Genomic DNA, 12,479 nt, shown 5'->3' on the forward strand with positions numbered 1-12,479 from the left:
TATTGTATTTTTTACATTGTTATGGTTTTTAGTTTGTGTTATTTGTTTAGTTTGTGTACTGCTCTCTCCTCTGCCCTGTGTGTTCAGGTGCTGTGGGTGGGACCTGAACTGGAGCTGATTGTCTGGCTCTCTCTGTCTCTCTCTCTGTCTCTCTCTCTCTCTCTGTGTGTGTGTAAGGCTGCTAGCCAAGGTTTGTTTGGTTGGGAGGATTGGTTGGGTAAGTTTGGGGATCCCTGTACATTTCACATCACGTAGATTTTTGTTGTTAGACACATTAGTTATCAGTTGTTGCCACCCTTGTTGTTGTGAGTTTTCCAAATTCTCTTTTTTAGATCAGGTAGGATAGGCTTTTTTGATTTCTTTCCTTTTTGTAGCCTAGTTTTCAGTTAGGGCCTGTTTTGTTATACCGTATTGTTGGTTTAGTTGACACAACTGGCACACGCCTCCTCCCACCAACCTTTTTGTTTGTTCTTTGTGCACTTTGGTGAATGTTTGGCCGAAAAATAAAAGGTTTGCCAAACCGACTTTGCCTCAAGGATTGTTTTATACACGTTGTGTCCCTTGTTGGACATAGGGGACATAACAGTTTGCTATGTTCAGATAATCCATATGTAATTTTAAGTGAAGTTATTGATTACGGAAACCATTTCACAAATCATCTCCTATCATCTGTTTAACTACTCAATTGATTACCCCTGTCTATTTTAACCCACTTACCATCCACCCGCCCGCCGGCGGGCGATTTTCCAATAAAAAATGTTCACTCTGTATATTCACCTTCATTATTGTTTTCACTACTGGCATGCCATACATCGTTTGAAAGCTTAATTTATCAATAAAACAACCATATCATTCATTTTATGCCGTACAACGAGCCTGAATTTATGTGAATTTAAAAATTCACATCATAAACAAAGAATAAGATACGCGTTTCTTACCTTTGAGCCGGTTCTGTCGGTCCAAAACGCGTTCAATCCATGAAAAGTTGTACTCAATAAGTCCGTAATAATCCACAGAAAAAGAATATCAAGTTGTTTTTCCAAAAAATAATTCCATGTGGGGGAATAATCCAGAAAATCATGGATGAATCCGTGAATGAAAATATTATGTCTCTTCGCCGCCTCTTCTCCCCATGGATCTATTAAAATAACTCTCCCGCTCTCACTTCCCTTTCTCTCCCGCTCTTGGGTACGCTTGTTTTCCTTACACTCTTAGCTTCAAAATGAGACCCTCCCCGCTGTTGTCGGTGGCGGGGTTTAGGTGGGACAAGCCGCTGAAGAAGCTAACGCACTCACGTACTTTCTGGCTTTACGCATGCGTCATCAGTTTGTTTACGGGAAATCTCTTCAGTCATTGGATCTTCCAGAAAGTGATTGACATATTGTTTTAGCCTATCAGCAGAGCTTTCAAACGGTGGGTGGGACATTCAGATTGTATTGGAAACGGACCCTGTGTTTATACGCGCAGCCGAGAGGGACCAGGAGAGAGACACAGAGAGCAGTAGTAGTAGTAGCAGAACAGCCACTTAGAAGACAATTTTGGCTACTTTTAGTTTTTTTTTCTTGAGAAAACATGCCTAAAGCTCAGAAGAATTAGTATTATAATAACAATGATTATTATTATTATATTATTATTATTATTTTGGCACAAATTTGGCAATCTTGTGCCGAATTGTCATTTTGTATACACAAAGGCTCACAGCATCAAAACCCTTTGTCCTAGAGATCTGAAATTCTACACAGTTGTTGCCAACAACTTGAACAATGAGTGTAGTGAGTTACAAATGCCTAGCATGAAGTATGCCCAAGCTAAGGCCTTTATTTTTTTCTATTTTTTTTTTTTTCGAAGCAAAAAAATAAATTTTTTTTTCAATTTTAATTGACTGTACTGTAGGTTAGGCAGCACTCACAGTCTTCATGTACATATCTACAGAAGCCTAAGCTTTAAAATGGTGCCTCACACAAGCATGTGGGTTCTAAGGTTTTCTTTTAATAAGCTATGGCATTTGGGTATGTAGTACTATTGTGCACACACCAAAATGAGGCGGGTGGTAACAGGTTAACAAGACTCCAAATCATTATACATCACTTTGATTAACTGATTAATTAATAACTACTTATCTCGTTTTCAGTAAAATATGTGTTTAAACAACTAAGTAATTTTTAACATTCAAAAGTTATAATTGACATTAAAAAATGCATCTGAGTTCTTCAAAAAACACTTTAATTTGTTTTAATTTGCAGATATAGTATTAATATTCAAAGTTTTTCTGTAGAATTCAAGTTCTTTATTAATAAAATATAGATTTTCATGGGGGGTCAACATACCATATCCTGCCTTGTTATTCTGTCTGTGGCATAAAGTAGTTTCAATATTATCGTGTATCACAGGATTTCTCTGTAGCAATAAACCACCACAGACTGTAGAAAGAAGTAGGCTAAAGGAGTGTGATGTCACCCACAGTGCTCAAACAACTGGAAACAGTTCCTTTTTAAATAAAGTCCATGTATACTGAACTTCAATATCTGTTATCATGACAAGTCTTGTTATGTCTAGTATAATTTTCAGCAGCACAGTACCTCTTTCATTTTAGCCGTACTAAAAGAAGGTGTAAGGATGCTCCGGACTCTTTTCCACTCTTCGTTCTTTAACAACAGCAGACAGTCACTCATGGGCTTGGTGGCGAATCGAAAAGTCTGCAAAGGAAGCACAGTTTTTGTCGAGCTATTTGTGACGATAGAATTTGTTCATGAAATTGCAATAAAATGAACAGTGGATTTGAAGATGTAAACAGGCTTACAATAAGAGTTACTCAAACATGTGAATGAAAAAAAACAGAACTCCAGGTATGTTTTTGAAGAGGCAACAGCATTCTAACGTGACTTAAAACTCACAAGAGTCAGTTCTGTGTATTATTGAACCTTTAAACCTCTTACATTTCTGTTGGGGAAGTTGCCGAAGTCTCGGACCAACACCTCTTTAAGCATATCAGGGTCAGCGATCACCACCACCGGTCTGCGTCCCAGGTAATACCTGAAAATACACAGATTTATTACAGTTAGTATTGATACTTTGTGGCTGATGTCAACAATCCCTGGGGGTGTGAGGCTAACTGTTGTCAAAGTTTTCAGCTTGTCCCAGAAAGGGAGGATGTAAAAGACTAGAGACCAACTGGATGTCTTACGCAAGAGAACTTTATTTACCATCAATAAAACGAGTCTGGGAGACCTTGAAAAGTCAACATAGTGTGATTTCAAAAGAGAACACAGTGTGATCTTTGAGTGTTCAAGCCCATTTACTATGCTTCCAGAGGAGGAGGTTTATAAATCAAGTGGTGAGACTATGAAGACCAGTAGACACCTGTTAGACAGTAATATGCCACAATTTAGATAGTGGTATGCCAATGGTGTGCCAAGGGAAGATCTTGGTGTAAATACAGCTTTTGTGTGTCAATGATAAACTAAGATGTACATGGTAGATAAATTACTTAAATTCTCTTCTGAGCTTTAAATTATGTTAGAACATTATTTCCTCCTCAAAAACATACCTGTTGAGCTGTTTTGTTTCATTTACACGTTTGAGTAATCCTTTATTTTTAGTCTGTCTATATCTCCAAAGCTCAAAATGTTCTGTTCCACCTTGTGACCTCATGACGCTGTAGTTTTCATCTACTTTTTACCTTCTGATTAGTACAAACTGGAAATTTCAAGGTGGAAATTATCAAAATGTTCTCATGAAGGTGTATATATTACTACATGACATCACAAAGTGGATCAGAAAGTTTCAGAGAAGAATTCAGCCTAAATATAGTGAGGCCTGTAACGATAACAGATTTTGCTGGTCGATTAATTGACCAAGAATTTATTGTGATAAACAATAATATTGACATTTTGAGACCGATTTCAACTTAATATGAATAAAAATTGAATAAAAAAAAATGCAAATACACCCTCTCAAAGATCAATAAACCTTACTTTGTAAATAACATTTAACACAGGAACTGTAAGACAACCAAAAACAACAGGCCTAAATAAAACACTTGTTAACACAGGACTAGTCTAATGTAGTCTGGCTCACAGCAAGGACTTGTTAACAAAAATGCACTTGAATAAACCACTGTTGAATCAAACACAACCAAAGCATTAAATAAAATGTATTATTAAGTCTCTGGGTCCGGTCAAGCAGAAGTATACAGCAAGGCCAAAAATTCAAGTTAATGCAAAATATTCAACAGATACATATGTACTCTAGTTTATGAAACTGTTTACCTTTTTTCTGTACCATTTTTGGTTCTAAAGTTCCATACGTTTTAAACAGACCATGTATGCAACATGGAACAAAAATTATTTCCCAGATTTCAAAGACCTGCAAATCATGTCAATAAATTGATGTATTTCATCATATCTTGTGTTATTCGATCTTTGAACTGTTGATGAAGGTACATGATTTTTTTTTTTTTTTTATGTTTTTATAATGATAAAAATTTGCTTGGAAGGACTGACATATTTTATAGAAATAGTTTCCTTTCATTTTGAAGTAATATTAAAATATTTGGAAGAAAAAAGCTGACAAATTATGCAAAATCATGCACCTTCTACTTGCTTGCACAATTTTCCCTCCGTTACTTTTCCCTCCGTTACCATGAACTTTCTTAATAAAAAATCTCATTACTCAAAAAGTAAGAGGTTTTTCAACCTAATCTTGTACCATATGGTAGAAAACTATATGAAGCAAATATTCAAACCTTTTTGTTAAGGATATGTAAGTGAGAACCGCTAGTTATCGCTGTTTGTATTTATTGCCCAAAAAGTGCTGCATATTTCATTCCCTCCGTGTTAAGAGCCTTGGGACAGGCCCCTCGGATGGAGTGAAAAAATGAAGGTTTTGGCGTAAACCTCCTGAAGGGCCCCGGACGCTGAGCTGGAGATGTTCATAATGCTTTGTCTTATTAAACAAATGACTATTAGAGCATTAGAGATTGAGAGTGATTGATTTAGATATTAGAATTGTTTTTGTGATCTATATTAGCTTAAGTTACCTGTTCTGTTTTGATTTAACCTGACTTGTTTCTTTTATATTGATTTGCTTAATTTTTTCAATTTAATTGTCAGATCTGGGTTGTTTTGCATTAAATTTCTGTAACTGCTATGTTTGTGTGCAGGAAAAGTTAAAGACTTTATGTTCTTTTGACAATTGACCTTTGTTTGACACTGAGGTGAACTGTTGTGCTATGCGGTCCATAGGAAGCCCGCATACAACACGGGGGCGAACTTCCTGCTCCTTCAAAGAAGCGGAGTGGCAGTTAGTTTCGCACCTGGGGGGAGAGGCATTGCACGAGGGGTGTCTGCGGTTTTTGTGAAGTGCTGCTTGTATATGGAAAAATGTATGATATGTGTGTGACGTTTTGATCATCTGCATATACCTGGGTGGAGCCCTGTGACCCTAGATAAATACTGAAAAAATCTGATGCAAATTTACGATCCTGATTTTTGGCTTTGGCATTGAGCCCTCCGGCTGTAACTTGGCTTAGGAGGTCAGATCGACGATTCGGACTAGGCCGTGCTCTAGATCTTACCTGGTCACAGGGGAATTTCTCCAAAAGGGTACTTGCAGGTGATTTGTCCTGATTATTTTTGTATAAAGCTTTCTGATAAAATAGCAGCTGCCAAGTGAGCTGGAAACCAGGTCAATTGGGTCATGAGCACACCTGGGCGTCAAAACCCTGAGTGAGCAAACTTTTGCATGACAATACACGTTGACACCAGCGACAGAGTAGCGCATAATGTAATAAAAAGCTGAAAAATAAGACAAAGACAAATCACTTGTTGGGATCTTTTGTTGAGTCTCTCCCTTTAATTAATATACACATCTTCATACCACGAGCACATACAGTCATCCAGTCATCCAGGCATCTTAGGTGAGTTTCTTACAAGAAAAGCAATGTTGGGGGAAACTCTCTGACGCAATGTTTGATGCAAGCTAAATTTGATTATATGTTTTGAGGCACTGCTAAGGATAAATGAATATGTTTTTGGTGTAAAGCTAAAACTGGTTAAATCCTTTGAGGCACTGTTAAGAATGAGTATTTGGTGAATGAGTGTGAGATAGAGCATAGAGCATGTCATAAGGTGGTTTCTGTTATGATCAGTAGCTATAATGGCGTGTGCCACACGGGGGCGCCGCAGTGTTATATGTATGTGTTGTTAACAGAAGTGGTAGCACTTGTACATGAGAGTTCACCGCCATTACGGGGTATTAAAAAGAAGGAATTATTGAACACAAAGCACACCTCGTTCTTCAGCAATAACATGAACATGACATGGTACCAGGAGTAAACCGAGTAAGCTGAGCAACCACCGGAGAATCCGACATGGATTTAAAACCACCAGAGAACTTGAAATTGATGGGCAATGTCGACGAAAATTGGCGTGTCTCCAGGCAGCAGTTTCAGCTGTATGTGACTGCAATGGGGCTGGAAACAAAACCGGACACGAGGAAGGTAGCGCTTTTGCTAACTTTGGCCGGGCCACAGGCCATTGAAGTTTACAATACGTTCGTGTTTGAGACGGCTGAAGATACTGAGAGGTTGGAGGTCGTACTTGCAAAGTTTGAAGCACATTGCACTCCAAAGAAAAACGAAACATATGAAAGATATATGTTCAGATCTCGTGTACAGCTTCAGAATGAGCCATTCGACGGTTTTCTGACCGCGCTGCGTTTAAAGGCGCAGTCTTGCGGCATCGGGACATTGAAAGACTCGCTGGTCAGAGACCAAATCGTTTTTGCCGTTGAAGACAAAAAGTTAAGAGAGAGGCTTCTGCGCGAAACGGATTTGACTCTAGAAGCAGCCATAAAGATATGCCGAGCGAACGAAGTGTCACACAAGCACATTAAAACGTTCAGTGAGATCTCCACCACAACACCTATGAGCGACGGAGCGGCAGTCGGCGCAGTGTCGTTTCAGAGGGGACGTCGCCAACAACAGACCCGTCCTGCACAGCGGACCGAGGACGGCGCGTTCTTTTGCAAGCGTTGCGCAACACAGCACAAGCCAAAGCAATGCCCAGCTTTTGGGAAAATATGCTCCAACTGCCATGGGAGGAATCATTTTGCCAAACAATGTTTCTCCAAAAAGAAAGAGGGAAAGAAAGGCAGAAATGTGAATATCGTGGATGACAGTCCTGACACAGATTTAAGTGACACGTTCTTTGTTGGCCTCGTGAACTGTGCAAATGATCAGGAAAAGGTTAACCGTGGTACCAATGAGGACAAATGGTTAGCTCCTCTGCAGGTAAATGGGACTATTGTTACTATGAGACTGGACACTGGTGCAAAAGCTAATCTCATTAGCATGTCTGACATTAGAGAGATGCAGATAAAGCCACAAATATACAAGAAAAGGGCAGGTCTGAAAGATTACAATGGGCAGCCAATAGAGTGTTTTAGGCACTTGCAAACTGAAGGTAACTGTAAAAGGTAAAGTACACAATATAAACTTTTTTGTTGTGAATGAAAAATTTGAGTCGTTGCTGGGTGATACATCCTGTGAAGAGTTGGGGCTGGTCAAAAGAGTGTACTGTATTGAGAAACATGTTAAATCCGATACTGACTCAATAGTAAAGCAGTTTACAGATGTTTTCAAAGGTTTTGGTACACTGCCCTTTACATATAAAATACAGCTAAAAGAAGGGGCACAGCCAGTTGTACACGCACCTCGAAGGGTCCCAGCCCCACTGCGTGATTCTCTCAAAAAAGAACTAGACCGAATGACCAATCTGGGTGTAATTAAAAAGGTTCAGGAGCCCACAGATTGGGTCAACTCTATGGTGGTCACAAAGAAAAAGAATGGAGAGCTAAGAACATGTATGGATCCAAAAGATCTGAACGAGAACATCAAGAGAGAGTATTATCAGATACCTACACGTGAGGAAATAATAAGTGAAATGGCAGGAGCTAGCTATTTCACAAAGCTTGATGCTTCACAAGGGTTTTGGCAGTTAAGACTTGATGAGACAAGCACAAAGTACTGTACCTTTAATACACCCTTTGGGAGGTATTGTTTTCTTAGACTGCCATTTGGAATAAAGTCAGCACCAGAAATATTCCACAGAGCAATGGAACAGATCATTGAGGGCTTAGAGGGAGTTCGAGTCTACATAGATGACATAATTGTATGGGGCTCAACTCTCCAGGAGCACAATCAAAGACTATACAAAGTGATGGAACGCATTCAAAAACATGGCCTAAAACTCAACAGAGCCAAGTGTGAATTTGCAGTGCAGGAGATTCTTTTTCTGGGAGACAAACTCACAGCCAAAGGTGTTAAACCAGATCAAGACAAAATAAAAGCGATACGGAACATGCCAAGACCAACAGACAAGACAGGCGTTTTGCGCATTATGGGAATGGTCAACTTCATAGGCAAATTCATTCCTAATCTCACAGCAAAGACATCCTGCATCCGTGAGCTCTTGCACAATGACTGTGACTTTAAGTGGTCTACCAGACATGAGCAAGAATGGCAAAGACTTAAACAGACTCTTACTACAGCACCAGTCTTAGCCTACTATGACCACACCAAAAAAGCTCAAAGTATCAACTGACGCATCCAAAGATGGAATTGGAGCGGTACTTTTGCAAGCTGAGGATCAACACTGGAAACCAGTAGCCTATGCGTCAAGGGCCATGACAAAAGCAGAGAGTAAGTACGCTCAAATTGAAAAGGAGTGTTTGGGTTTGGCCTACGGACTGGAACGGTTTCACAGCTACGTTTATGGACTACCATCTTTCACGGTGGAAACAGATCACCGCCCTTTGGTCTCCATCATTAAGAAAAACCTAAATGAAATGTCACCGAGGATCCAGCGTTTAATGATGAAAATGCAAAGATATGATTTTGAACTGATCTATACACCTGGGAAACACCTGGTGCTTGCGCAGACGCCCTGTCCAGAGCACCTGCTGAAAACAGTGTGAGTACCACAGATGAGGACATTGAAAGCCACATTAACTTTGTGTCAAGTGCACTGCCTATATCTGACGCAAAATCACGACAAATAGCTGAAGCAACATCACAGGACACAGAACTGCAGCGTGTCATTCAGAACATGGACGAAGGATGGCCTGCTGGTTCTTGTCCCCACTTCTACCATGTCCGAGGAGAATTGAGCTTTGTTGATGGACTCTTACTAAAGAAAGAACGGATAGTTATCCCACAAGTCTTGAGGCCAGATGTTTTGAACAGGATACATGAAGGACATCTTGGCATTGAAAAATGTAAAAGGAGGGCGAGAGAGTCAGTGTACTGGCCTGGATTAAACAAAGACATTGAGACTCTGGTGAGTAAATGTGAAACTTGCCAAAAACACAGGAGCAGGCAGAGCAAAGAGCCAATGGTGATACCGGAACAGCACACATCACCTTGGCACAAAGTTGGAATGGACCTGTTCCACCTTAAAGGCAAAGACTATCTTGTAGTCATAGACTATTTCTCCAACTTTCCTGAAATGGCACTACTTACAAATACATCATCAGCATGCGTGATCACTCACACCAAGTCGATATTTGCCAGACATGGCATCCCGCAAATCGTAGTGAGTGATAATGGCCCATGTTTCAGCAGCAGGGAATGGCAGAAGTTTGCAGAGCAGTACGAGTTCCGCCATGTCACCTCAAGTCCACATTATGCACAGTCAAATGGACAAGCTGAGAAAGGTGTCCACATTCTGAAACAGCTGCTCAAGAAAGCAACGGATAGTAACTCTGACCCTTACCTGGCACTTCTCAGTTATCGTGCATCTCCACTTGAGTGCGGACTGTCACCTGCAGAACTATTAATGAACAGAAAATTGCGCACAACGCTTCCTAGCTACACAAGGGTTATTTCACAAAGGAAACATGCAAAACTGAACAACAAACTCAAACAGAAAAAGAAACAAAAGGCATTTTATGACATTTCATCCAAACCACTCTCTTCTCTTGCGAGGAACGACACAGTCAGGATCGAGGATGCTGATGGCTGGAACTCAAGAGGAATTGTGTTACAGGAGGTGGCTCCACGATCATTCACAGTGAGAACTGAGGATGGACAGGTGCTCCGGCGTAATCGCCGCAGTCTCCTTAAGACTCCACCAACAGCCAGTGAGCCCAGTGATACTCCCCCAGATCCACCTTCTGCACCTCCTATGAACTGTAATGCGAACTCTATACCAGATAAACAAGAACTGAGAAGGTCGACACGGGAAGTAAAGAAACCAGACAGACTGAACTTATAAGGTTGAAAAGAAATGTTTAAAAAAAAAAAAAAAAAAGAAAAGGTATTTGTTCTAAGGTACTTTCATTTTATTTGAGCATTGTTGCTCCATACATTTTGCTAATGGTTCATTATTATTAGCTATTTGGTAACGTTAAAAAATAAAAAAAAAAGAAGTATTTTGTCATTTTAATACTACTGTGTATTGTTCATCTTCAAAGAAAGGGGGATGTTATGATCAGTAGCTATAATGGCGTGTGCCACACGGGGGCGCCGCAGTGTTATATGTATGTGTTGTTAACAGAAGTGGTAGCACTTGTACATGAGAGTTCACCGCCATTACGGAGTATTAAAAAGAAGGAATTATTGAACACAAAGCACGCCTCGTTCTTCAGCAATAACATGAACATGACAGTTTCTAGAGCTAAGTAAAATTGTAAGTGTTCTCCAAGTGCTACTTTAAGAGTTGTTAAAGTTGTTTATGTTGTGTCTTAAGGTTAAAAGACATTATTGAGTGTTGTTAGTTATATATGTTGTGTCTTAAGGTTAAAAGACATTATTGAGTGTTGTTAGTTATATATGTTGTGTCTTTAAGGTTAAGAGACATTATTGAGTGTTGTTAATTATATTTAATGTGTCATTTAAGGTCAGATGACAGCTTTTGAGTGTTGTTAATTATATCTATTGTGTCATTTAAGGTCAAGTGACAGCTTTTGAGTGTTGCCGGAGTTATCTGCTTTGTGGTTTTAAAGTTAAAGTGATAGTTTGAGTGTTATTAAAGTGATTTAAGAATAGCAGTGGGGGTTAGGCTGCGTAGTCTAGTCTCCGGCTCTTTAATACTCCGTTACCGACATGAGTTTTTAAATTTTTTGTCAACAACTTGAGTGTTAACTCTTTCCTACATTCTAATACCTTACTTATTTCAATAGTCCCTCTAGTTTCTGAATAAGAGCTATTTGAATGTAAAAAATCTGCCCGTTTCCTTCCGTTACCACTTGACCGGATCCACAACAACAAGCACTGGTACAAGCTGGAATTTGCAGACTGTTGATGTAAACTGTTATCAAAATGACAATAAGAACAACTTGCAATATTAAAGATGCACTTTGTTACTTTTTGGTTGGTCTGTAACCTGTTTGTTTCTATGGAGATGTCATTGCTCTGCCTGGAATGTTCCACAGTATGACATTAAACAGCTCTTCTTTACATTTACTCAATTACAGGTGGTTTATAGCTCCAAGAAAAACAGGCACACACCAATGGAGTTCTTCCTGTGTTACCACTGTGCTTTTAAAACTCCATACATCTTCACTAAAATCATTTGGATAATTTCAGCCCTGGAATTGACCATCTCTACTGAACAACTTGGGACTTGACTCGGACTTGAGGTCAAATCCTTGAGACTTGCAAAACAATGACTTGGTCCCACCTCTGACGTAGACAGACTAATAATAAATGGCTACTCAAACGTGTGAATGAAACAAAGCTCAACACCGGGTTGAGGTAACAACATTATAACATGACTTAAAGATCATTTATCTTACAACACATCATAGATTATCCAGAGGGGTTTAGTGTCTACACGAGAACCTAAAAATCACAGTTGCATCCTGCTGTAGACCCACTGATCCACATTATTCAGGAAGTTCAATACAAACCTGCTGAAACTTGAGGGAAGAGAAATTTGAAATGAAAATGATCAGCACGTCCCAAAACCACAGAGAGGTGTGTTTCTCCATCAAATATTAATCCTCGTGAATATTGTATTTTGAACAGCAAAAGCAGGTTATGGATCTAATTCACGCTCACTGCTGTATCATTAAACAGATCCACTGACAGACTGCATCAACTGCCGGAAAAATTGGCCTAAAGCTTTTTACATTTATCCATCACGTGTATATAGCTGTTAAGTATGATGCCAGTTGGACCCCGAAGTGAAAAGTATAATATTGGCGAGGAGAAAATTCAGTTTGTCGACTGGACAAAAGTTAGTTTGGTTGAAGACGTTTCGCAGCTCATCCAAGCTGCTTCTTCAGTTCCGGTCAGACGCTGATGGACACTTCCTTATATCTGCAGGGAGGAGCTAACTAACTGAAACCAACACACCTACTTGTTTACAGTTTCTGTTAGTTAGTTCGGCCTATTGACCTGTACAGGGTGTGGGATCTAATTAGCATAACAATTCATGGCCATAATGGAGCTTCCACACCTCTGGACCGGACCTGGC

General features: G+C 39.6%; 2 protein-coding genes across 2 annotated transcripts in view; one reads left to right on the plus strand and one right to left on the minus strand.

The window, feature by feature from the left end:
* Positions 1-3,221, minus strand: part of LOC129409550 (thromboxane-A synthase-like) — a 21,841-nt gene extending 18,620 nt beyond the window's left edge. The window contains exons 1-2 of the mRNA XM_055155978.1: positions 2,937-3,221; positions 2,580-2,696 (exon numbers count right to left, since the gene is read on the minus strand). Coding sequence (XP_055011953.1) covers positions 2,580-2,696; positions 2,937-3,206 — 387 coding nt within the window. The 5' untranslated portion in view covers positions 3,207-3,221. The remainder of the gene's footprint in view (positions 1-2,579; positions 2,697-2,936) is intronic.
* The window catches only part of hipk2 (homeodomain interacting protein kinase 2), a 461,145-nt gene that overhangs the window by 240,929 nt on the left and 207,737 nt on the right, over positions 1-12,479 (plus strand). The window lies entirely within an intron of this gene.

The sequence above is a fragment of the Boleophthalmus pectinirostris genome, unplaced genomic scaffold, assembly GCF_026225935.1.
Source record: "Boleophthalmus pectinirostris isolate CB_2022bp ecotype Guang Dong unplaced genomic scaffold, ASM2622593v1 HiC_scaffold_2, whole genome shotgun sequence".
Lineage (NCBI taxonomy): Eukaryota > Metazoa > Chordata > Actinopteri > Gobiiformes > Gobiidae > Boleophthalmus > Boleophthalmus pectinirostris.